Raw genomic sequence first — 26,530 nt, 5'->3', positions numbered from 1 at the left:
CACCTTAAAAATAGTGCAAACAATTTAAAATTCTTTGCTCTCCTAAATCTTAATGCAGCCAGGTTAAAGATTATTTTAGGTTGAGCTAGCTGGTTGTATTTTACCTTTAATTATCTAACTTCCTGTATGAGAGCGATTCAAAAACTAGACTATACAGTGCAGGATGCTAATATTAACTATAAACTATGTTATGTTTTAATGTTACTCTGGTCACAGGTTTTGTGGTGACAACACAACACCTTTTTTCTCAGGCAGACTTCCACCTGCAAGCTACAAGACTATAAACACTGGTGACAGATTTCTTTTGCCCCCTAGCTTCCACCTTGTTTTGTTTCATTTCATTCATTCTCCTGTTTAATATCTATAGGTCTCGCAGTTATATCTGACAGTTATAGCTATGATTTTCTACTGTATTCTTAAAATGAAAATATTAGAATTACTTTTTATGGAAAATCTATTATTTTAATCCAGAGTTCTCTACCTTAGTTCTGAAAAGGACTTTAAAACACATGAATTTCCCACATCTCACAGTCTACATGCTCATATCACCAGTTCTTATTGTCCCACTGTGAACATTTCTTCACTTTTTATGAATGATCATTGTCAGCCTCTTCCTTAAAACTTTCCACACCTCACCTTGGCAGTAAACCCCCAACAGGGCAACAGAGGGCAAAGTTGTCTCACAAAAAGTGATAATTTGTGCAACTTTTCTTGTAAAAGAAGAGAACCCACAGAACCTTTGTGGGTTTCCTGTGTGACATTCAGCTCATGTGGCAGTGACAAACCATATATTCACCTTATGCAGCACCAATGTATGTAGTTCAGTAGAGTCACGAGCAAATATCTCACCTAAATACATTAATTTTTTTTTTATATGTTGTGTGTTCACAGTGTGACACATTCACCGCATTGTAACAAGAATGAATTAATCGCACTGTGAATCTGTTGTCATCAGTGTTATAGCTATTGCTGCTGCTACAAACTAGAGTTCTATCCTGTTATCAGAGTGAAATCAAAGCCATTCAATGTACATGACAAAGTATAAGTACCATGAAATATGTCTAGTATGTGTTTGTGGGGGGAAAGGTGCAGAAGTACATATAATGTGAACATGGTGTGTTTCAGTAGATTAACTCTAACCCTAGTGTGACCATGATGCCAGATGATCACAGTAGGCACAATGCTGTTTTAATAGTACTGCAGCTCCATCTGTTGGACATACTTGCACTGTGAGTCCTAAAAATTAATTCATAAAAATAAGAAATTGCTTTTGAGTTGTGATTCAACCAGAGATTTTTGCAAAACAAACTAATGAAACTGTCCTGGAGTGCCGGAGCGGGTTGCATGAAGACTGGGCTCTCACTGAGACTTACTGAAATCGCTTGATTGCCTCAAGCAGTTGTACAACAAAATATTAAGTTTGTCAAGGCCAGTTTCATTTTGTTTTTAGCAATAGGTTTCAGGTTATTCCGGTGACCAGTGTACCAACAATTATGCCCATGAGTGTATACATAGTAAAATGTGAAATATAACAAAAAGTGAGTCCAGCAAAAAGCTTCTTCTTCATCCTTCACTTTCAAGAAAAACACTAAAGACTAAACAGGCGCTGCTTAGAAAAAAGAACAACCACATCTGTTTAGTTGTTATTTTATTTGAAGAACATATTTTTTTCTTCAAATGATAAACAAAGACAATATGTGCAATATGTGCAATATGTGTGAATGTAATAAAAGATGAGTTTATTCACAAAAAATGCACAATAAATAAAAAGCCATTTGTAATAAGGAGAGTTATTGTTGATGTGAAATTGAATGATACAGTCTGCACTGGCCACTGTCATTTAGTTTCCGTCCTCCACATCCACTAGAGGGCAGTGTTACAACTCTCAGCAGTGTTTGATGCCTGTGACAGAAACACGGAAACGAGCCTCATTATCTGTGTGACAGTGCGTTGGGTGTATTTTGTGCTTTCTCAGCCTGTCGTTCGGCCTGTTTGTACATTTTTGTGATCGTAGTTGGACCAGAGAAGCCTCAATATACCACAAACAGACGGGTGGGTGTGTATTTATCTGTAGGCTTATATATTTGTCAGTTTAGCCTGTTTTCGGTAACGAAAGTAAACGAGAGGGCCTGTGAAGCCATGGCCGACAGTATGGAAGAAGACATGGAGGATCCTCAACCTCTCCAGCAGGACCTGACCTGCCCCGTGTGTCAGGGCGTCTACCGTGACCCCGTGTTGCTGCACTGTAGCCACAGCTTCTGTCGGGAATGTTTGCAGAGAAGTTCAGAGGTCAACAAGAAGTGTCCCGTGTGCAGGGAGGTGTTTGAGGAAGGCCAGGCCATCTCCAACCGTGCGCTCAGCAGCGCATGCGAGACCTTCCTCAGACAGAACAACTGGCGGTCGAACCAGAAGCGTCCCAGTGAGGACACCTGTAACCTGCACCTGAAGCCGCTGGAGCTGTACTGTGAGAAGGACGAGGAGCCTCTGTGTGCGGACTGTGTCACGCTGCACAACACACACAGGCTGTGGTCCCTCAGAGATGGAGCCCCGATCTGTAGGGTACGTGGATGTGCCCAGACCAGTTTCTAACTGGCGCAGCATGATGAAGAATAATGAATAACGTTATGGTAGTTATGGTGTGATATGAGAATGGATCCCTTTCCCCACAAAAATATAGCAAAAACAGTATAGAGGCACCGATGGATGCCCTAGGTTTACAAAATAGTAATTCTAGCATCATGATGATGATGATGATTATGATGACTTTTGGTTTGTTTCATGTTCTGTTCTTTGACCCTGCAGAAGGAGCTCAGCTTCAAAGTCCAAATTTTTGAAAAGAAAGTGGACTCATACAAGAAAATGACACTTAAACTCAACAACGCAGTGGAATACATCAAGGTAAAGTTACTGACAGATCTCATGATGTTCATTACTCATTTTCTTTATTCAGGCATCTGCAGTTTTTTAATCACACACCTCAGTTTGACACTGTCTTGGTATCAACATTGACCTTAACGGACAAACTTACTTCGACTTCCCCACAGGGTACAGTGAACTATTTTTAAAGACACAAGTACGTTACAAAGCACAAACAGAGACTGTGACACTATCTTATATTGGAAAAAATCCCAGAATACAATATTATTGACAGTGTGAGACAACATAACCTGCAAAAAAGAGATTCAACTGAAACAGTACATGGCCTGTGCTCAAACAACTATATACAGTACAAAGAGATACATGTAGAGTATCTTACTTTGTATGTGTATACAAACTGTGCTTTCCTCTATGTCTTCATGCAGCATCAAGCTAAGCAAGCGGAGAATCAGATCAAGGCAGAGTTCGAGAGGCTTCGCGCAGTGCTTGTAACAGAAGAAGCTCTGCGTCTCAAAGCTTTGTCTACTGAGGAGGACGAGAAGATTGCAGACATAAACGAGCTGATCGAGACCACTAACAAGGACATCATTGCACTGAAAGAGCTCATCGAGACGCTGAAGAAAGAGATGGGCAACGAGGATCTAGCCCTCCTGCGGGTAAAACATTTAATTCCCACAGACATAAGACTGTTGAGACCATGCATTATTTTGTCTCGGGTGTTTTCCAAGAACTAATCTTAATCTCTCTCTTTTATCTTTTAGAATTTCCAGAATTTAAAAAGAAAGTAAGTAGATGGAAACCCACTGTGGCAATCACAAACATTAAGTGCTGTACGATAAATCAATAAGTTTAAATATCCATGCAACACAGTCGGTGGCGTGATTGATGCAGTACATTTGAGCAGAGTTGGATATATTTTCAGTCAGTGTTTATCCCAGGTTCTGCTGAATTATGTTGATTCACAAATATCTTGTTAACTTCTCCTTTTGCCCTCTTTGCTCTAGAGCCCAGTGGACTGGCGCAGACCCTTGCCTCTCTGATGACTCTCTTTTGGACATGGGCAAGCATGTTGGTGCTTTAAGCTTCAAGATCTGGAAGAAGATGCAGGCACATGTCAAATATTGTGAGTGAATTACATACTGGGAGTTGGGAGTGGATTTTGAATTTGAAATAGTGGGAGATAAAACCAGATCTGAACTAGTTTTGTTTATGTGTAATATTGATTGGATAAAGTTTTCTCATTGACTGTATCCATCATTCAAATATAATTCATAGAGAAGCTACCAGCTGTTCTGTGTTAGTCTGAAAACATTGCGCATGTCTTTAAAGACTTTGTAGCATATTTAACAACTCTTCTAAGAAATATAACACTGTTTCTACCTGTGTCTGCAGATCCAGTGCTGTTGAACCCAAACACTGCATCTCCATGGCTGAGTTTAAGTTCTGATCTCAGCGAAGTGAAGGAAAGCTCAGAGCGATTGACCGTCCCTGACAACCCTGATCGCTTTGATCCCTGCGTCTTTGTCCTAGGTGCTGAAGGTTACACCACTGGCAAACACAAGTGGGATGTCATTGTTGGTGACAACCCAAAGTGGATTGTGGGAGTATGCAATGAGTCAGTGGCCCGTAAAAAGAAGTTCACAGTCTCTACAAACCGTGGTGTTTGGTCCATAGGACTCAGCAAAGGGGTGTACACCGCCCTAACAGCTAAGCGTCAAGAGCTACAGGTACAGCAGCGACCTGAAAGAATCCGCATTAAGCTAAACATTGAAAAGGGAGAGGTGTCATTTTGGGATGGGGGAGCTGCAAAGCACCTGATTACTTTGACCCACAAGTTTGAAGAAAAGTTGTTTCCTATTTTTGGCCCTGGTCTCCACAGTACGCCTATGGTTCTGGCTCCAGGAAAAATAGCTGTGCACACATCATGATGGGTTAGGACAACGCACACTCTGCACAATTTGTGTAGAACATCAAATAAAAGTTTAAAGTCTCACAATGACAGAAAAGTGTAGATAAACATGTCTGTGAAGAAAGGTCATGCAGAAAGTGTAATGTGATAAAAGCAAAGAGAAAACAATGGATACCAAATATTTGAGATGTGCCTTAGAGGAAACTAGATTGACTAATCTTTTGTCACTTTACTATGGAGGGATGGAGCAGAATAACATTTACAGCTCAATTAGAGCTCATCAAAATGTTGCCTTTAAAAGTGAATGTGAATTGTTTGCTGTTTTCACTTCTCATGTCTTTGCTAATACAGTATGCCTGTATCTATATGTCATGTTTGCATGATAATGGATTTATTTGAATTATTGTTTTCATGTTTGGAAACGTGCTTTCATTGTTCATTGTTTTACTGTTTTTATAGAACTAATAATCTGGGCTGATTTCTTCATTTTAGGATAATTGAACTGGCTTTCTGTTTATCATTTGCAACACAAAGTGTAGTCGAGGAGTTGTCATGCTGAGCGGAGCACAACTTAAAACAGTATATACCATATATACTATGTTAAAACTCAGTAAAGTATCTTTAAATCAAATGTATTGGTTTCATTAATCAAAAACACATAAAACTTGTCTTGGGTTGTTAGAATCAAACAAAGTGTGATTAAAGATTACTTTGGAATAAACTATCCCTTGACAGATGACTTTTATTTGTTTAAGCAGAAGTGGCAGAAATACAACTCAGTACTCGAGTAAAGGTGCAATACTCATAATACAATATATATTACCAATTTAATTAAAAGAAGAGCCAACAATGTTCTGTTACCAATATAAGAAAAACAGCAGCATTCAAGTGACAGGAAAGGATTTCTTTTTCCATCCCTGTGTTCATGGTACTACTGTGCTGAATGATCTTATCATTACTAAGTGTAGAAATATTCTTTTGCAAGTAAAAGTCCTGCACTGCATTAGAGACTTGACTTTAATGTGAAGGTAAAATGATATAGAATTATAATTCCCTGGGTAATGCATTATTATCAGCGTGTGAAATCCAAAGCGTCCAGATGTTTGGACGGTATTTATCATCTCCTCTGGATGGCAGTGGTGGGACATGCTACTGGCTGCGCTGTCTTTTGTGTTGCCAGCCACCGGTTACTGTTCGTCAGCTACAAACACCAAAACAACGGGAGTCTGTCCGAGCGATGGACCGCAGGGATCGCGTCGTAGCTCAGTAAAGGATCTGTTGTTAGTGGGCTGCGCTTCCTACTGGTGTAATGTCAGGGTTTTAGAAACACTACTGTCTAGTTACGTAATGATGAACGACTTGAGGTGATATTTTGCAGCCAGTGGACATTGCGCATCTGGATTTGGCTAAGACGGTACCGCTAGCTAGCGAACAAGCTAGCAGAGCGTTGTGTTGTCGCCTGGCACTGCTCTCGGAGTTAGCGTTAGTAGCTAGCTTTTAGTCTCGGGCAACTCACAACTCAGGTTGGCTCATGTGGTAGCTAACGTTAAAAAGGGTAATCGAAAATGTAAATTGACATGGGACTAAAGAGACGGGAACTGGTGAGTATGATAAAATAACTAAAATGTGCAAACTGGTCAGCTAACGGCCCCAGACTGTTAGCGGTGTTCGGTTAGCTGGGTTAGCTTAGCAAGCCGTTACGTTAGCTTTGTTATGATAGCCTGCGGGGAGCTCCTCGTTACTGGTACTAGCATTAGATGGTTGTTAGAAATGCAGTTAGTAAACGCTAAGCGGTGTATAACAATGTTTGTAGACACTGTTATGTGTGTGTAAAAACCTTCTTTTAATGTTGACTGCTTTATGTTCGTGAGATTTGCAGACTGAGTTAGGTTAGGGTTAGTGTTAACAGTTGTTGGCTCCATCTGAACCTCAATATTTATTTATTTTTTTTATGACACTGTTTCAGAGTCTCGTAATGCGCATCAGGTACCTTTAGGTTTGTCTAGGGATGCAGTGTGAGTGGCAGTGCAGTTTACGGAGGTGCTACGCAGTCTTGAATTGAAATCTTGCAGTGACAAGCCAGCAAAAAAAATGTTTCAAAACAAAACCAGGCCACACCAAGCTGTTTATGAGACTGTTACCTGTCAGGAATAATATAGTAAAGTAGTTGATCCACATTTTTGCTGTATGTTTGTGGTGGAAATCTTTCATATAATGCTAATACCAAATTATTATCTTTCCCCTTCTGCTTCCCATCATCCAGGCAGTGCCAGTGATGGCCTCCCCTGTCCCTGTCTCCTTTATCCTGGTGGTTCTGCTGTTGGCTGAGTCCTCTGTGTGCCAGGCAGGGGACTGCAAGGGCCACAGGCAGGTGTTGAGGGGATCACCAGGCTATGTCACAGATGGACCAGGAAACTACTCTGTAAATGGAAACTGCGAGTGGCTTATTAAAGGTATTTTCATCTAGATGATATGCCTTGGACAAAGGATAATCTGATTACTAAAACATAAACTACAACCTATAGACATCATTTAAGCTGAATACTAGTGTGAGACTAGTCATACTGTTATATACTATTTGCTTTATATCCTCCAGCTCCCAACAACAGTTACCGCATTGTCTTGAATTTCACCTTCATGGACACAGAGTGTACCTATGATTACCTGTTTGTTTATGATGGAGACTCCTACCAGAGCCCTCTCATAGCCAGTCTGAGTGGCAACACTCTGCCTCAGCCCATCGAAGCCAAATCTGGCAAGGTAACCAATTAGGACTCAACGAATGAAACACTGAAGCATTGTAACTATGCCAAATTTTAACTTTACGTTATTTAATGTTCTTGTTCCAGATGCTGCTTCATCTCTTCAGTGATGCTAATTACAACCTTCTGGGCTTCAATGCAACTTACACCTTCTCTCTGTGCCCCGGAGCCTGTGGCGGTCATGGCCGCTGTGATTCCTCTACATCAAAGTGCCATTGCCATCAGGGTTGGGGAGGAGCATCTTGTACAACCCCTATGTGCTCCCTCTCTTGTTCTGTGAATGGCCAGTGTGACAAGGTAAGAGTTGGGGAACAACCTAGCCAAAGGGTCACCCATCCAATATTATGTCATGTGTGCAGTTTAAAAACATTACTTATTGTTAGTTGGTTCAGGTTTTTCAATTACTCATGTTTTATCACAGAAAGGAGAGCGCTGTCTGTGCAATGCCAGCTTCATGGGTCAGAGCTGCCAGCTTGGTCTCCACGATGATGGTGGGGCAGGACAGTGGTGGCGTGTAAATGATGGAAACCCCTCCACACCTCCCAGGACAGGTTCTGCTGGCGTGTACCTGTCCTCCTCTGGAGCTTTGTACTTGTTTGGCGGTGAGAGTGGCATGTTCTTAACTCCTACAGAATTCTACTGATTTTTGTTCAGTGACAAATATACTGTCCAACACATTTTTACACATTTGTTGTATGTCAATAAAACAGCAGATCTATAAATTTCTGACTCTAAACACTAATTAACAAGGGTTAGGTTAATACCTTAATACTGCCATCTTGTTTTTAGCTGCAGTCTCTAGTGCTTTTGATGTTCAATGACAATGATGTATGTTTCTTCTTGTCCTTAAAGGGTTTGATCTGAACAGGGCTCTTGGTGATTTGATCAAATACAATTTTACATACAACCAATGGGAAAGCAGGTCTTATGGTCACTCTCCGGTAAGTGATCTGTGAATACACATGCTTACTCCTTTTACTGCATCTTATTTTTTGTGTTTCCTGACTGTGTGTCCTGATTAGTATCATATGCAGTAACTAGGTCCTTTAAATGTCATGTAAACAAGTACCTTGGTTTTATAAATTAGGATGACAAATGTAGACAAACCCTGTCAACACACCCACCATTTGGATGAGAAATCTTATTTTTTTGACAGAGAGATAAAAGGAAACATAATTAGTTGTTGCAAAGTAGTCTTCCAATAGAAAATCAACTGAACACCAACTTAAACCCAGGCTGAACTAGTCAAGTGTGACACATTTGGTTTCCACGGCTAATCATTTGAAAACTGAAATTACTTTTTCACTAAAATTTTAACTGTTGGGACTGTCTTCTCATTCTATTGTCAGTCTAAATACACTGCCCGTCCCAAAAAAAAAGTCACCTCCTGGAATTTAACTAAGCAATTAGGTAAGACCCTCCCATTGGATTTAATTAAAGCATGGATGATTATTTTTCAGCTGGAAACAAGTTCTTTAACCCTAACTGATGCAGTGAAAGATGTCAATCTGTTTTAGAGGGGTCAAATTATTGGCATGCATCAATCAAAAAAAACATCTAAGAAGATTGATCAGACTACTAAAATCGCGTTAAGAACTGTCCAAGGCATTATTAAAAACTGGAAGGATGGTTGAGAACCATCATCTTCAAGGGAAAAATGTGGTTAGAAAACAAATCTTGAATGATCGTGATTGCCGATCACTTAAACATTCGGTGAAATCAAATCGTAGAAAAAACAACAGTAGAACTCACCGCTATGTTAAATTGTGAAAATAAGAACATTTTCACATGCACAATGTGAAGGGAACTCAAGGAATTGGGACTAAAGAGCTGTGTAGCCTTAAGAAAACCACTTTAATTGGGGGAAAAAAGGCTTCAATTTACTGATGTCTGATGAGTCCAGATTTACCCTGTTCCAGAATAATGGGCGCATCAGGATAAGAAGAGGGGCGAGTGAAGTGATGCACACATTATGCCTTCCTGATGGCACGGCCATATTCCAAGATGACAATGCCAGGATTCATCGGGCTCAAATTGCGAAAGAGTGGTTCAGGGAGCATGACACATCATTTTCACACATGGATTGGCCACTACAGAGTCCAGACCTTAACCCCACTGATAATCTTTGGGATGTGCTGGAAAAGACTTTGCTCAGCGGTCTGACTTTCCCATCATCAATACATGATCTTGGCAAAAAATTTATGCAACTCTGCTGTGAATGCTGTGACATTGCAGAAGCTTATTGAAATGATGCCACGGCAAATGTGTGCTGTAATCAAAACTAAAAGAGGTCCAACGAAATATGTGTGACTTTTTTTTGGACAAGCAGTGTATCTTGGCAGACAACTCTCATCCCGGAGCATCATACACTATATATTATACCAAATATTATTAAGAATAATGTAGAGCAGGAATCGGATTATATAATATGTCTTTAAATATTGGTTTTTATAGTTATCAGGCTATTGCTGTACAAGTAAATACATTTCTTAATTTTTAAGTGATGTATGTAAGTGCTCCCCTTAATTATGTTATAACATTTTCTTATCATTCCCTCCTTCCTGCACTCTTTGGCTGTCTTATACTGTCAGGTGGCTCGTCACTCCCACACAGCAGTAGAGTGGATGGGTAATATGGTTATCTTTGGAGGAGAGCTCGCCAACGGTTCGCTGGCCAGTGATGTCTGGATGTACCGGCCAATCCAAGATGACTGGCAACAGCTTGGCTTTTCAAACTCACGTGGTGCTCCTAAACTGGCCAATCATGCTGCAGCTGTAGTAGACAGTTATCTTTATGTATTTGGAGGTGGGTTTCTTGGTATATTGTCAGCTTGCAGTTTGTGTTTGGCATCTAAGTAGCATCTTTTTTCATCATCCTTCATTTTCTCCTTATTTTACAGGTCGCACAGAAGAGGATATGTTTTCCTCTTCTTTGTATCGTTTCAGCCTGCGCGGCTCTGGACGATGGGAGATTGTTCAGCCCACTGGTGGGAAGCCTCCAGCCACTGCTGGTCACTCTATGGTTTTCCACAGTCCGTCCAGGACACTGCTTGTCTACGGAGGCCACAGGCCTACCACTGCCAGGTACACATCTTCTCACGAGCAAATTGAGTACACAGAAAGTCAAAAGCTAGAGGTACAGAAAATGAGGACTGTGACTTGTGTCAACATTTCATACACACTTCTCTATTTGTGGTTGGTAATTATATATGATGGAAGATGTGATATTTCTGTTTATTGTGTGTAATATACAGATTACAGAATAGTACAGAAGTAGAAATGATTCAAAATAATGAAGAAAAAAGTGGTTATCAAGTGAACATTTTGAGAATAATCTATGAACTAAATGAAAAATGTGAAGCGCTTTTTTACATAATAGAAGTTCTTTTGGTGTGTTTCTATCCCAGGTTTAGTGTGAGAGTCAACAACACCGACATGTTCCATGTAGACAGGCGGTTTTGGACATCCTTGCGCTCCCGTTTCCCAGCAACAGGCCCCAGAGAGAGAGCTTTCCACTCCGCCACTGTCATTGGAAACTACATGGTGGTCTATGGTGAGCATCGTGAACATTATCAGCCTTATTCCATTTTAATTGCAGTCCTGTGTATATGTTTATCTCTTTTGTTCCTGTCTTTCTCTCCCAGGAGGGAACGTACATATTCACTATCAAGAGGAGAAGTGCTATGATGAGGAGATCTTCTTTTATCATCTGGGCTGTCATCAGTGGGTGTCTACTGGGGAGAGATGGTCACTCAGTGAGTTTTTGTACATTTAATCTTCACACTTCACATTTCCACTACAGTACAGTACAGTTTTCATCAGCAAGTAGTTTCCTGATATTTACTCCAATTTTTTTTTTTGAAGATGGGGATGCTGTGCGGGGGCGTTACTCCCATGTTGCTGCTGTAATGGAGGGCAGAGTGCTGCTGATTGCTGGGGGTTACAGTGGTGTTGCCCTTGGAGACCTGGTGGCTTACAAAGTCCCACTGTTCGTCAGTAGCGATCAAGGCGACAGGGTGAGTGAAAATATAAAACTAAAGAAAAGGGAGTCATCTCATTGAGAATACTGGCAAAACTTTCTCAATAATCTGTGTCAAGACTGGTGGGACAAAGACTGAAAAGATTGTGTTGGATAAGAGCAACTAGATATAACTACATTGCAGTATGTGTGGGTTGTCTTACCAGGATGCTGTTTGTGCTGAGGCGCTTGATGAAAGTATGTGCCTTAAGAACCCAGAGTGCAGCTGGTGTGAAGGCCGCTGTCGAGAGTACCAGCCCACTAATCCGGTAATAATTTCCTCAACATAACCTTGTGTTTTTTTCTGTCTTAGACTGATTCATACAAATTTATATTAAAATGCATTATTCTCACATCAATTCAGACATTGTCAGGCAACCTAAACATTGCCCTCACTTATGTGTCTGCATCAATGTCTGTCAAGATTGCCATTATGATGTAAAATCCCTTTTTTCATGTTCACAGTGTGGCAGTACTGGTTGCCTAGGTCTGGCTCGCTTCCTTTCTGACTGCCAGTCATGTGTGGTGTTCAGTGGCACTCCAGCTTCTCTGGCTCGTGCCCCTGGTGATTTTGGCTGGTGTGTTCAAAATGAGTCCTGCCTACCAGTGTCAGGTGAGACCCAGAGAGGGAGGAAGGAGGGCAGAAGAGATGTGCCTCATACTGGAAAAAAGATGTTGGGAGTTGACGTGGGAGGGACTAGACTCATGTTGGGCGTGTTTCAGAGATGGAGCACAGTGGCATTACTGCACCTACTTAAGATTGGACAGGTTACTCAAACCACGATTTGACTTGCCTCTCCAGTCCCCTACTTCTTTTGGTGCAGTGATGTCATGTCTTTTTACTCCTTTTGAATACATGCCACACAAAAGTCACAGATCTCGCCTGTTTTAGTACAGTAGTGCACATTAGGAAACTGCTGTATTATGACTTATAAGAGGTCAGATGTGTTTTTGTGTGCTGACCTCTCCCTCTCGGTCTCACAGAGCGAAGTGCGTGCCGTGTGGACCAGATCTCAGGGGCGTACGGCTGGTGGGGGGAGCGTACCCTTTTCCTAACCTCCCTCCACTCCTGTCGCACCGAGAACTATGTCCCGGGACTGCACCTGCTCACCTTCCAACACCCCCGCAACGACTCCCAGCCTGACAAGGTATGGAGTCCAAATTTTAAGTGCTGTCTGTTCTAGTTGTGGTTGTAACTACTTCCCTCTCTGCTTATACTTACCCTCCTTCCTGCCTCCAGCACTGCTTTGACCCCAGTATAGTTTTCCAACTTATATATTATAATTGTTTCTCTTTTATTGTCCACTTCTTCTGGATGCAGTTTGCTTTTTAACCTTATGACTCCAATGCTCACTTCTGTTGTTTTTTTTTTTTTTCATTTTTTTTGCAATGCGCTCATAGAGAAGATTCCTTTTTCAAGTACTTTGTCAAACTTATGGAGAATTTTGTAGAGAATATTGCCTCTTTTAATGTGTTTACGCTTCCACCCACTATTCTCCATCCTCCTCACCCCTTCCCTTCACCAGGTATCCATCCTCCGCAGCACCAACATCATCCTTAGCCCTACCACAGAAATGGATGTAGCTCTACAGTTCAGGGGCTTTATCCACCCATTGTGGGGGGTCCCTTCACCTACAACCCCACCCACTGAGACTGTATCCATGTGGGCTCGTATCCAGAGGCTCCACTTTGAGGCTCGAATGGCATCAGGACCAAACTCCAGCCAACTGGTGAGGGGAAATGCATGTCGATATTTCATATATGTTTTCTAAGCATTAGTAGTAGATTATTAGTATGAGTTCTTGGTAAATAATGTTCCCTAAGGATGCTTTTTAGGGTGTCCTCAATTTGGTTCACAATTTGGTTCAGACCAAGGCTGTCCCGAATACCATGTTCATAAAAGAGCAATTTCCTCTCACATCTACAAATTCAGTTACTACCACCTACCAAATAAATCATAATCCGATAGCTACTTGAGCTTGTACTTTGTCTTTCTCACATTGTAACTGCTTTAAAAAAAAAAAAGTGCTTTGATGTGGTTTAAGTGGCTGGATAACACCAGTACACAAAGGCAGTGTTAAGCGTACCAGTCGCTCTTTTATGGGACAGCAGGGGTACGTGGACCTGTTGGGGTTCTGGTATTGGTTTCATAACCATACCCTTATACCTTCAGTTTTTTATGTATCTTTATTATTATTTTTAATTTATAATTATTTGTTGCCATTTTTATTTACCTTCTTCTTCATAATTCTTTATGTATTTACTAATGTAACAGGAGGTGGTTGGACGTTGGGCAGCCCAGCAAGAGAAAGAGTTAAAGCTGCTGACTCGCACAGATGGGAGTAAACTGTTTTCCAATCTGACCAGGGGCAACCATTACCTTGTTCAGGCTGAGGGTTATCTTAACAACTCGGGCTCAGGACAGACCAGTGAGATGGCCCTCATCTGGAACAGAACATTGCCAGGTGGAAGTGTGAGTACAGCTCATTCCAGTAGTAAGGTGCATAGACACAGACATTAGTCTTCCCCATTTCACAGGGGGCCTTAGGGACTTTGAAAACCTTCTCTTCTCTTCTCTGGTATGATGGTTATAAAGGAGTCTTTATTCAATAAGGGTCAGGACAGAGGATATTTTTGTTGTATAAACTGTAAAGCCCAATGATGCAAATTGTTTTATTTTCTTTTGTTTAATTCGAATTTGAACTCAACTAAGGATGTTTTGGCATAATAAGTTTTTCCATTAGCTGAACTTCTACCTCTCTCCCATGTTATATCCAGGAGATCTCGTTCTTGTTCTTGGAGCCCTACCGCTCAGGTTCCTGCTCGGGGTACATGTCCTGTCTGGCCTGTCTGTCTGACCAGTCTTGTGGCTGGTGCCCGTCTTTATCCCGTTGCCTGCTGCGAGATGGGCCAGACCTGGAGCCTTGCCCCGAGAGTGGGAATGGGGAAAGTGAAGGAGAAAAGGGGCAGGGCAAAGGAGAAGATCAGCGCCATCTGCTGTTGGCACCCCAGCACTGCACTTTGTGTGAAGAATATAGAGACTGCTCTGCTTGTACTCAGGTAAAACACAGATTACAACTTTAAAAATGTAACAATAAACTTCTAATACTACTTATATTACATATCTTAATCTGGAGGAACTGTATTCCTGACTCATGCTAAGCTAATTTTGGGCTGCAGGACCCTTATTGTGAGTGGCAGATTAATTCCAATAAGAAAGGCGACTACCAATGTAGCAGACGGGGAAGGCTTGAGGGATCTATACGTGACCCAAGGGGATGTCCTAAAGTCTGCAACCAGTGAGCTGAAAGACTAGATTTTTAACATGAGCAATTACAGATCATACACATTTCAACAGGAACCTCACCCTTATTGTCCTGATTTCTCTGGTCATCTTTTTGTCTTTCAAAGGAGAAGGACTTGTGGTGAGTGCCTGTCTAACTCCAGCCAGTGTGCTTGGTGTGAGTCAGCCCAGGCTTGCTTTTATTTTGCTGCCTACCTTACAAAATACCCATATGGAGAGTGCAGGGACTGGTATGACAGGTAAAAAAACCCCTTTTTTTTTTTATTTTTAGCTGAAACATGTTGAACATAATAACAATTTGTAGTTGCACTTTCATGCTGGTTTTGGTAAACTAGTAATGATTTTTAGTCTTTTAAGTAGACATTGGAGTTATAATGCTTATTTGTAATCTAATATTATAGTTTTTTCCTCTCTTGCCCACCAGCGTTCATTCAGTTCCCCAGTGTAAGCAGTGTTCAGCTTTATACACATGTACAGACTGCTTGCGAACATTCCAGTGTGGCTGGTGTGGTGATTATAACAATCCTACAATTGGAAAGTGAGTATTCTAAACAATATGAGTTAGTATTTAAAATTTTTAATTAAAAAAAGGAATTTAATTTACAAATTTGTTATTAGTGATTGTTTCTTGTATTTATTTCTACACATATTTTCAGATGTTTAAGGGGAGACTGGGCAGGCATGGATGACCCCTCGGTGTATAACTGCAGCGTAGCGGTTGCTGAAGCACGGGCTGCAAAGTAAGATATCGACATCATGATGACAGTACACAAAATATTGATATTTTCTTAACTTATACTGTCCTCTTTAGACACAGCTTTTTATTTCCTTAATTTTAATTATATATATATATATATATATATATATATATATATATATATACAATATATTTCTTACTAATTGTGTTTTTTTTTTTTTTTTTCTCGTATCTTTCATATACCTTGCCTGTCAAATCAGCTAAAACAGAAATTCTGCATAGAGACATAGCTAAATGGATGGACTAAAAAAGACAGACAGTATACCTAATAAGTTTCTATGACTGTCTTAATAATCCAGCCCTGAGCCCCAGACATCTGCACCCCCTCGGCCCCTGGAAATGGAGATGGAGCTGGAGCACCTGGATGATGAAGAGCAAGATGCAATTTGGTCCTACCCCACCTGCCCAGATGTTGAGGAATGCAGACTGGGACTCCACAACTGTCACCCCTTTGCCACCTGTATCAACACTCCAACCTCCTATGAGTGCCACTGTGAGAGGGGATACACGGGGGATGGCACACTACACTGCAATCAGACGTAAGAAAACACCAACGTCACATAAAATGTGTTGATTCATTACTTCAACTCTCTTAGCATAGAAATCTTCTTCTACCTTTGTTAGTCTTCATGATTATTGCTTTTTTTAAATAGAAGAAGGACACCTTAAGTCCCTCGCCTCACACCCTCTCCTTAATTTTTCATTTTCCTACAGATGCTACAATGAGTGTCGAGTGGGACAGTGTAGCGGTAGCCCACGGTTTGAGTGTGAATGTTCTCTAGGCTGGACGTCTGATCCTGCAACCCTCGTGCTGAGTGGTGTTGAATGTGACGTGGACTGTGGCTGCAACTTCCACTCCACATGTATTACTGCTCCAGGCATCTGTGATGAATGTCAGGGTAGGACCTTTTTAGACTGATCTCAATAGCTTGTTCTTAGTTATTTTTGGCAAGGTAACCATCCTCTTTACCGTTCCATGGAAAAAAATATGAATCAGACACTTACTTAAATATTGAATAAATGTGCATCTGATACAGTGAAAAATCAGCTGTTGCCTTAGACACAGACCAAATTTTCACCAGATACTTGATCCAAAAACTGAAGATGTAACTTTAATTATCAATGGCTTGACCTGCTAAAGAGACCAAGACAGTAAAGTTTGGTTAGGAAAGGATTGGATTGGATTTAATGGGCTTTACTTAAGTCATTTTTAATCCACATAATTATGCTTGAATCTGTCCCAGTGCTAATCTTTAACACTGACTTGCGACTTCTATGTTTTTTGGATGGTGGAAGGTAACTGGAGTACTCTCCAGAGGAAACTTGCATATGCACAGGGAGAATGTGCAGAGACCCTGAACCTTCTTGCTGTGAGGCAGCTGTACTAACTACTGCTCCACTGTGTTTCCCCAAATTATACTCAAATAACCTTTTCTCTGTCTTTCAGACTGGACTACAGGGCCCCACTGTGAGCACTGCCGTCCAGGTAGCTTTGGTTCAGCCCTTGCTGATGGTGGCGGCTGTGTTCCTTGTGAGTGTAACGGCCATGGTGATCCTCTCCGAGGCTACTGTCACAACCAGACAGGCCAGTGCTACTGCACTCACAATACCCAAGGACCACACTGTGAGTCCTGCCTGCCTGGTTACTATGGAGACCCCAGGTAAAGAGGTCTTCATTGTATATAATACACACTTTTCTTTTATGTCTAGATACTGTTAAAAGTGAAATCAGACAAAATTGTTTGACTTTTGTGTTTTTCTGGTCATGACTTCTTTTCTCATTAGGAACAATGGCACATGCTACCGCCAGTGCCAGGGCCGGTCTGTGCTGCTCTCCTCCACCTCCCCCTCCATCATGTCTCTCTCTTCTTCTCTTGGGTGGCGAAGTGGCACTGAGGGAAAAGGAGGGCTCTCCCATTGTCTGTGGGTCCTGTCTGTGACAGAGAACCTGGCACCTTGTCTGCCAAGACAAGTTTGTCCACCTGTAGCCCTTACTCTACATCCAGACTCCCATACATATTGTAAAGTGAGTAAAACCAATTTGTTTTGTAGCATCAACATTTTCATTAAGTCTTAAAAAAAACAAAAAAAACAATTATGTTCCTTCGCCTTTATTCTGCAGAGCTCATATGTCTACGTGTTTGATGGCCTTCCTCGTTTTCTGGGCAATGGAGTTGTGCATTCAGATCATAACCTAATTGGAGCATTTTGTGGCACCACAAGGACTCAACCTATCACAGTGGAGGCCACCTCAGGTATTTTTAGAATTTGAGACCTAAACTGTGGCAGCAGCTTAAGGTACTGATTCACTAACAGACACTGTAACCGTAATCTGTTTTTTCCCCACTAGGTGTGATCTCGGTCTACTTTGAGGCCAATGTCTCTTCAAACAAACCACAAGGCTTCAATGCATCTTTTTGGGTGCGTCGATGTCACCAGAGCTCAGATGAGGGTGAAGAGGGTTCACCTGTGTGTCCGGGTGGAGCCCAGTGTGTAGGTGGGCTCTGCCAGTGTCCTCATGGGTACAGGGGACCCCACTGTGACCGACCCTTTTGTCCTCAAGATTGTGGAATAGGAGAAGGAAGAGGAGCTTGTAATACAGTAAGAATTATGAAAATATATACTAAGATGTTTAGATTTGGTTTCATTTTCAAACAACAAATCAAGTTTCTACTATCTGGAATTTCGAAATACAAAAACACAAGAAAGCATGGCTAACCAACATATTTTGTTTGTTTTAGTCCCTGGGAGTGTGTGTATGTTCAGCCAGCTGGGCTGGTTCAGACTGCTCTGAACCACGGGACTCCAACAGCCTCATTTGGGAAACACTGCTGGATACACAGCTGACAGTGGTATGGCCAGAACACAACTAAACAGTAAAAAAAAAAAAAAAGTAATCTGCACAGTTCATTAAATATATACTTAGAAAAAAACAAACAAACAAGCACACACACACACACACACACACACACACACACACACACACACACCTTAATGTTTGCTGTTGCTCCACAGAACCAGGCCCACAGGTTCCTCCACAGGATGGGCCATTCTCTGGTGGCTGGACCACAGGGCAACCTCTGGATGTATGGCGGACTCTCTCTGTCAGAGGGCATTCTGGGAAATGTCTACAGGTAGATGCATTCAACTGCAGATCAAATTACTATGTCACAAAACTTATAATGTATTATTGTACGGTATGTATATAGCATACGTGTTGTCTTTACATGTACAGTTATGCATCTTGTTCTTGGTTCATTCAGATATTCTGTGTTGGAACACCGCTGGACCCAGATGTTAACAAGCTCTGTGGAAGAAGGCTTGACCCCTACTGCTCGCTACCACCACGCCTCTGCACTACTGACCACTCATGAGTCTGGCTCTGGAAATCATGTTGCCAGTCACAACTTCATGTTGGTGGTGGGCGGTGTCACTCAAAGTGGTGTTGCCATGGATACCTGGAGTCTTAATCTCAGCAGTTTAGTCTGGAGAGAACACATGGTTAGGATTAAATTGGAAAAACAAATATTTGAAGAAAATCTATAGTGTCCTTTTTTACTTCTGGAAACGTAAAGTTCTTTCTTCCTCTGACAGAGCTCAGTGCTGCCACCAGTGGCTGGCCACACTTTGACTGTACGTCGAGATTCCTCTGTGCTGTTGATTGGAGGTTACTCTCCAGAGAATGGCTTCAACCACCATCTGCTGGAATTTAACCCTCACTCTGGAAACTGGACCATTGCCCCTCATACTGGCACACCACCAACAGGTTTGTGAGACCTTTTGCTGTATGAAGGTTCAGACATAGTTTATACTTAGTAATTTCATGACTGATGAACCACTGTTATAAACACAAAATGTTTATTTACTATCACACAAAAACATTTAGCATTACATTGGGAAAATGTGTAAAAATAGTCAACGCAAAGATGCATAAAGCCAATTTCCTTTTGTACCTTTTTTGCTTCCTATTTTCTGCAATCAGGTTTATATGGCCACTCGGCCATCTACCATGAGCAGACAGATGCCATCTATGTTTTTGGAGGCTACCGCTTTCATGTGGAGACTGTTGAGCCTTCAGGCGAGCTTTATAGTTTGTACTATCCCAACCTGACCTGGTCTCTGCTGGTCCCCTCACAGGGTAATAAGGTAAGTCTCCTTTAGTCTATGCCTCATCTTTACAGCTAATCAGTTAATTCGCTGCATAGAGATAACTTACTGTTTACTCTTTCCTACACAGCCCCTGTCACGTTTTTTCCATGCTGCAGCCCTGATGAAAGACACCATGGTCATTGTTGGTGGGAGGACAGAAGCAGAAGACTACAGTAACTCAGTGTCTCTGTACCAGATAAATTGTAACACCTGGATCCAACCAGGTGACTGTCAAAATGGTTGTCTGTAGATGTCTGCATATTCAGCTATATCAGAACCTTATTTAGAAAACTGTAATCTATTTTTCTTTCTTTTCAGTCTCAGCTGTAGGTGTTCCTGTTAATCGATCCGTCTCTCTTGCCATGACAAGCTGGGATGGCCGTCTGTTCCTATCAGGAGGCTTTAATGGTGTCACACTGGGTAGACTCCTAACACTGACTGTGCCCTCTGACCCCTGTGCTGTGCTGCCCACACCAGAGGCCTGCAACACCACCACAGGCAGCTGCATCTGGTGTAGGGGAACTTGTGCTTCTTCTGATACTGCAGAGAGGTAATGTGGTTGAAATAAATAACCTTACAATCTCACAAATCTTTTTGCTGTGATTTTATGAAATGTATATTTAATTGCGTAGCTGCTACACATTAATCCTGCTCTCAATTCTCTTTCTTCCATTCCACCAGAATGGGCTGCCTCACTGGACAGTCACCCTGCTCCCCAACTCCTCGTCAGCCAGATCAGTGTCGCAGACTGAAGACCTGCAGTGAATGCCTCGCCCGACACCCTAAAACATTCTCAAGTCCATCACAGGTAACATACAACACACCTGCTGTAATATCACTAGCACAAAGACAGTGACACTAAACTATCTGTTTACTGAATTCACCAGCATGGTCTACAGTGTAAGTGGTGCACAAACTGTCCAGAGGGTGCCTGTATCAGCAGCTCTGTTAGCTGTACATCTGAGCATGACTGTCGGATCAATCAGAGGGAGATATTCTTATCGAGCAACTGCACTGAGACCAGCTGTGAGGCTTCTGACTGCCCCAAGTGTACTGCGTCTGGGAAATGCATGTGGACTCGCCAATTCAAACGCACAGGTAGGAGCAGTTTTGCCTTTGTAAATGTAAATAAAAAAAAAAATAATAATAATAATAACCTTATTTATTTTATTATTTTATTATTTTATTTTATTTATTATACCCTTCTTTGATCCCACATCCCAGAACATATTAAAAGTAATTTATAGACAAATGATTTATTATTATTATTATAATTTTTATTATTTTGGGATTCATTTGCTTTTTGATCTCAAATCAAATAGAATTTCACTGTAGAGTTTTGATAATCACTTGAAGTGTTCCACAAAACATTTGACTGTGGTGGGATTTTTACAGGTGAGACAAGACGCATCCTGAGTGTGAACCCCACCTATGACTGGACCTGTTTTAGCTACGCTCTGCTGAACGTTTCACCGATGCAGGTGGAGTCTTCTCCGCCTTTGCCGTGTCCTCCACCCTGCCACAGTCTCCACACCTGCAGCCTCTGTCTGAGCTCCCGAGGCTCTGATGGGGGCTGGCAGCGCTGTGTGTGGAGCATGGCTCTGCAGCAGGTAACACTGCATTTCATGTGAGTTCATCAATAAAAGCCTTTTTATACATGGCTAACTTCTCTCTCCTTCTTCTAGTGCATGAGCCCATCTTTCGTGCCACTGCGATGTGAGGCGGGTCAATGTGGTCGTCTGCTTTCTGGGGGTGACACTTGCTCTCCACAGTGCTCCCAGCTCACCCAGTGCTCCCAGTGCATTGCCAGGCCTCAGTGTGGCTGGTGTGCTACTCGTGGGGGCAATGGGGCTGGACGCTGCCTGCAGGGAGGACTTGATGGTGAGAAATATCCTCTCACAATGATCTGACAAATGTAGAATGTAACCAGTTCAATGTTATATTTTCCTCTTTGCATGTTTCTGCCTTTCAAATCCCAGAGTCACTTACCTTCCACCATTTTTGTCTCCTAGGTGTGAGTGAGGGTGTCTGTCCCCTGAAAAACAGCAGTTGGTCTTTTCTCCACTGTCCAGAGGAGGATGAGTGTGCCAACGGCCATCACCATTGCAACAGCACCCAGGACTGCCACAACCTACCCCAGGGATACCACTGCACCTGCAAACAGGGTTATATACTCAGCAGGTAGCACTGACCGACAAGAATAAGTCAAAAAATGCTATTGCATTTTATTGTAATTAGACAGGTTAACCCCAGATCTCCTTTTCTATATTTTTCTTGTCAGTGTTTCTGGTCAATGTGAGCCAGTGTGTGCACAAGGCTGTGTGAACGGGACGTGCGTGTCCCCAGGGGTTTGCCAGTGTCACTTTGGTTTTGTGGGTGATAACTGCTCCTCCCAGTGCAGCTGCAACAAGCACAGCAACTGTGCTGGCGTAAACAAACCAGATGTATGTCTTGAGTGCCACAATAACACCATAGTAAGTGCTTATAGTAAAACACATCTATACACTGTTCTTTGACTTTACTTGGTGTATACTGACTTTTATTCTCACCCTAATTCTAGGGTAAGCACTGTGAAAAGTGTAAACCACTGTTTGTGGGCTCTGCCAAAGGGGGCGGCACTTGTCGTCCATGTCGAGAGTTTTGTAAGGGAAACAGTGCTGTGTGCTTGTCCCGTGATGAACACAAGAAGGCCATTGAAAACCCAAGGCTCTTTCCTTTAGACCCCAACAGTGTAAGTGTCTAAGATTCTTGTAACCATGTCTTACTTATAAAGAAAATTTGTTTTAATCACAGTTTTTATTAAGTATAAAGGTTCATTTTTAACTTTCCAGATTCAGAACTGGGTTTCTGAGGGCCCTACAGAGGAGAATGCTGTGTGTGTGAACTGTCAGAACAACAGTGTGGGTGACAAGTGTGAAAGCTGCCTCAGTGGCTACTTCCTGCTGCAGGGGAAGTGTGAGAAGTGAGTAATAGTCAAACTTGTATTTTTTACTCTTACAGTTGGGATGTTTTACCTTGAAGTGTCTATAGTTTTTCCTTTTTAGTGCAAATTTTCATCCCTCAGAGTATGTGAACTTTCTCCTTTTTGATGTGTGAATTTCCTTTTCTTTTTTGTAGGTGTCAGTGTAATGGCCACGCAGACACTTGTAATGAACATGATGGCACTGGTTGCCCCTGCCAAAATAACACAGAGACCTCATCCTGTCTAAGCAGCCCTCAGAGTGACCGGAAAGACTGCTACAGGCAACAGGTTTGTACGGACTAGAGATTATCTACACAAAACCTTACCTGTATCACAATATAGCTTCTCTAGATGTAAGCAGTATTTAAACTATGTACAAAATATGTTGTTCTGTTATTATTGGGGTTTATTAAATTTGTATTGTTATGCACTTCTATTTAGTGTGCCAAGTGCAAAGACTCATTCAATGGCACACCAGTGAATGGCCGTCAGTGTTACCGTCAGTTCAACGTGGACACTGAGTGCTGCTTTGATCCAACATCGCAGACCAACTGCTTCCATGATCCCACCATCCGCAATCTGCCCAAGGGGCGCACTGTCTTCTTTGCTGCCCAGCCAAAGTTCACTAATGTGGACATTCGCGTCACCATTGATGTCACTTTTGGTGAGGTGGAGGTGTATGTGTCCAACTCTCATGACACCTTTATTGTGGATGTTGACCGGTACACAGGGATTCACACCATCAAGATTGAAGAGGAATCTGTAACTCGGGGCACAACAATGGATAAGGATTCTCCTCCATCCCCCATAAAGGTGTTTGCCAACACCTCATCCAGCCTTGGCGGTCCAGTGCTCTCCCACAACCCATTGCAGCTACAAGCAAAACCCCCAGGGGCAGAGAGAGAAATTAAGGAGGAGCGGGCTGAAGGACTCATCACCTACATCACTGTGTGGAAACCACAGACAGTGCTGATTGTCCGAGGTGTTCGAGATCGTGTGGTCATCACCTTCCCCCATGAGGTGCACTCCCTGAAGTCCAGCCGCTTCTACATCGCTCTGAGAGGTGTGGGAACTGATGAGAGGCAGGGAGAGTCGCAGGGCCTGCTGTTTCTGCGACAGGACCAAGCACACATCGACCTTTTTGTCTTCTTCTCTGTTTTCTTTTCTTGCTTTTTCCTCTTCCTGTCTGTCTGTGTCCTCTTGTGGAAGGTTAAGCAGTTCCTGGACTTCCGTCGTGAGCAGCGTCGTCACATCCAGGAGATGACCAAGATGGCATCAAGACCCTTTGCTAAACTCACCATATACCTTGAGCCAGAGGAGCCGCAGCTCATCTACTTGCCTTCAGCGGGTGGAGGGCTCGGCGGCAGCACTGTATCACTTGCTCATGCCCGCACGAGCAAGTTAGGAGGAGTGGTGGTGGGCCAGAGGGGTAGGGCAGGAGCTGTTTCCTATAAACATGACCCAGGCTCTGGGCCCACAGCTCACCATCACCATCACCTCACCCTTGGTGGAGGGGGCAACAGCGGCCAGCACCTGCCACTGCACTACCTGAACACCCACCACTATGCCAGCACCACCGCTGGCAACCCAGCCTCACACCACCACCCATCCACTTACAGCGGCTACCAACACTTTTGCCGTTCTGACCCCTTCCTCTCTCAACTCATGGGCTTTTCCTATTCATCCTTTAAAGTAGGGCCCATCACCCTGGAGCCCACAGATGATGGTATGGCTGGAGTGGCCACTGTCCTCTTCCAGTTGCCTGGAGGTGTCTTGGCTCCAAATCGTGCCTGTCTCGGCTCTGCACTGGTTACTTTGCGTCAAAACCTACAAGAATACTGTGGCCATGGCAATGGAGGAGGACACCCAGGGGCAGGAGCAGGGCGCAAGGGGCTGCTCGGGCACCAGCACCTGACCACTATGGCTATGTAGAGAAACAAGGGATATTAATGGTTTAAGACCAAGATAAAAGAGATGGAATAAGTCTGTAAAGTGTTTGATATATAATAAATTAGTTTTTTGAAAGAAACCTAGCTGCAAGGCAAGAGTCTAACTGAAAGTTGTGTCAAAGTCAGTTAATGTGAGCATTTTGAACACAGTTGTACATACACTGTATAATGAATTATTGTCTTTTATTGTATTATGTATTGCTATACTGTACTTCAGTGCTTCACTTGACCAAGCCAGCTATCTCTAGAATGCACTACAATTGCTATACGTATCAACAAAACAATGTTGCATCCAGTCTGTGATCACTGAAGAGGCATGGGCACACCCAGCAGTCGGCCTCGTACTGACAAAAAGATTCTTCTCATTGGCCATTTGAGGTGTTAGGAAAGACTCACCTTGGAACCAACGTGCTTTACACCCCAAAAGGTGACAATCAGAATTGCCATTGAGAACAAAGGACTTTTAAAACTGGTTCAAAACAATGTGCAAGATTTTGATCATCAGCTCAGTGCAAGTAAAAAAAGTCAAAGTTGCTCTTGAGATGGTTTTTATATCATAGTCAATATGAGCGATTTATCATTGTTACTCGGTATATGGCAGGCTTCTAAGCTATTATATTTATGTTTTTCATATACGTTCTGCTCTGTTACCTGGGTATTGTTTCTCTGCTCATCTGCCTTCACTTCCTGCCTTGTCTGTGAGTCATCTGGCTTACACTAACACTGCTGTTTCATTACATGTTTTTGTAAAAAAAAAAAAATGAAGGATATTTTCAATATTAGTCTTTAGTTTCTGACACTGACACTACAGTAATTTAATAATGCAACGGGGCTCATCCATAAAAATCACTGAATGATGTGTCCTTGAAATATTTTTGTCTAAAACAAATGTATGTTGGTGTTTGGCTAGCTTTACCGAACTGCTTTCCTGAGGCAGCGTGCCTGCGTAGACGATTGTATGAGCAAATCGTAGCTACAATTTGATCAAGAAAATTGGATGTGGAAAAAATACAGTATGAAAAATGTTACTCTGTTTAAATAACAATGGTATTGGAAAGAGTTTTGTTAGAAAGTTCTCCTGGTGAGAGATTTCTGAAAGACCTGAAAGCATTTTGATTTCCAATGAGACTGAATGACTTGTTTGCTGGTCAGTGGTGGAGTTAGTATTTTCTGTTTTCTCTTTTGTTTTCTTTTTTTTTTTTTTTGCACTGCATGGAACCAATAAGCTCCATTTTTCATGTGAAACACTAAGAGCAGATGCCGTCCAGCCTCAGAAGGCACACAGCATCAAGGATGAACTCAGAATGGTGCTCCTGGTTTATCAAATAAAAAAAGATTGAATCTCCATGGGATAGTTTTTCTAACTACAGTTAAAATAAATACTGTCACTATTTATAGCAACCCTCCACAAATGCGCATTAATAGTGTTTTATTTTGATCTTGTATTTTTGTGTATGTTTTTTTTAACATACTTTATTTTTGTACATAAATTTTCTTGTGTTTGTTTTTTGTTTTAAAAGAAGGGAACAGTGTTGTACATAAGATTGTGTGAAGATTCTCTGTCCTCAGTTGGCTGAAATAAAGTCTGTGGAACATGATTGTGTGCGAGTGTTTCACGCAAAAGAAAATCATGCTGTCAGTACTGCAAATGCTATTAGATGATTAATTATCAACTTTGTGACAGACAACAGGCAGCGCATGAGGCTGGGAAAGCACACTTTGTCCCCTCTGACCGTCAGCGCAGGATCACCTCAGGGTTGCATGCTTGCAGAGTGCTGGCTGAGTTTGCAGGTAACACAATTGGGCTGATGCAGGACGAGGATGAACCTGCTGACAAGAGGTGG

General features: G+C 42.2%; 2 protein-coding genes across 2 annotated transcripts; both read left to right on the top strand.

The window, feature by feature from the left end:
* The first annotated feature begins 1,891 nt into the window (after positions 1-1,891).
* Positions 1,892-5,510, top strand: trim35-28 (tripartite motif containing 35-28). The gene is made up of 6 exons (XM_026373448.1): positions 1,892-2,559; positions 2,803-2,898; positions 3,303-3,533; positions 3,639-3,661; positions 3,882-4,000; positions 4,270-5,510. Exons 1-6 carry the CDS (start codon positions 2,140-2,142, stop codon positions 4,803-4,805), a joined length of 1,425 nt encoding a protein of 474 aa, XP_026229233.1. The 5' UTR covers positions 1,892-2,139; the 3' UTR covers positions 4,806-5,510.
* Positions 5,511-5,968: 458 nt separating this feature from the next.
* On the top strand, positions 5,969-26,284 carry megf8 (multiple EGF-like-domains 8). The gene is made up of 44 exons (XM_026370788.1): positions 5,969-6,387; positions 7,050-7,239; positions 7,383-7,546; positions 7,636-7,845; positions 7,970-8,150; positions 8,401-8,489; positions 10,140-10,353; positions 10,448-10,631; positions 10,955-11,100; positions 11,192-11,302; positions 11,412-11,563; positions 11,733-11,834; positions 12,031-12,178; positions 12,550-12,713; positions 13,092-13,295; positions 13,841-14,038; positions 14,344-14,625; positions 14,746-14,864; positions 14,977-15,108; positions 15,294-15,407; positions 15,526-15,609; positions 15,926-16,165; positions 16,341-16,525; positions 17,074-17,287; positions 17,412-17,652; positions 17,749-17,881; positions 17,977-18,227; positions 18,368-18,478; positions 18,642-18,760; positions 18,890-19,127; positions 19,221-19,392; positions 19,609-19,772; positions 19,864-19,999; positions 20,094-20,325; positions 20,457-20,583; positions 20,663-20,873; positions 21,171-21,385; positions 21,461-21,656; positions 21,788-21,956; positions 22,057-22,249; positions 22,336-22,506; positions 22,607-22,737; positions 22,893-23,025; positions 23,179-26,284. The coding sequence occupies exons 1-44, from the start codon at positions 6,364-6,366 to the stop codon at positions 24,667-24,669; spliced, it is 8,685 nt and encodes a 2,894-aa protein (XP_026226573.1). The 5' UTR covers positions 5,969-6,363; the 3' UTR covers positions 24,670-26,284.
* Positions 26,285-26,530: the final 246 nt, after the last annotated feature.

Source organism: Anabas testudineus, chromosome 16, assembly GCF_900324465.2.
Source record: "Anabas testudineus chromosome 16, fAnaTes1.2, whole genome shotgun sequence".
Lineage (NCBI taxonomy): Eukaryota > Metazoa > Chordata > Actinopteri > Anabantiformes > Anabantidae > Anabas > Anabas testudineus.
Note: the sequence above shows the minus strand (reverse complement) of the source record. Positions and strands in the feature narration are given on the sequence as shown.

Bases quoted from the DNA above. Each gene is read 5' to 3' on its own strand.
- megf8 (XM_026370788.1), top strand. From the start codon at position 6,364: ATGGGACTAAAGAGACGGGAACTG. The intron at 6,388-7,049 runs GTGAGTATGATA...CCCATCATCCAG, and splicing joins GACTAAAGAGACGGGAACTG to GCAGTGCCAGTGATGGCCTC. The intron at 15,109-15,293 runs GTAAAAAAACCC...CTTGCCCACCAG, and splicing joins TGCAGGGACTGGTATGACAG to CGTTCATTCAGTTCCCCAGT.
- trim35-28 (XM_026373448.1), top strand. From the start codon at position 2,140: ATGGCCGACAGTATGGAAGAAGACATGGAGGATCCTCAACCTCTCCAG. The intron at 2,899-3,302 runs GTAAAGTTACTG...GTCTTCATGCAG, and splicing joins ACGCAGTGGAATACATCAAG to CATCAAGCTAAGCAAGCGGA. The intron at 4,001-4,269 runs GTGAGTGAATTA...CTGTGTCTGCAG, and splicing joins GCAGGCACATGTCAAATATT to ATCCAGTGCTGTTGAACCCA.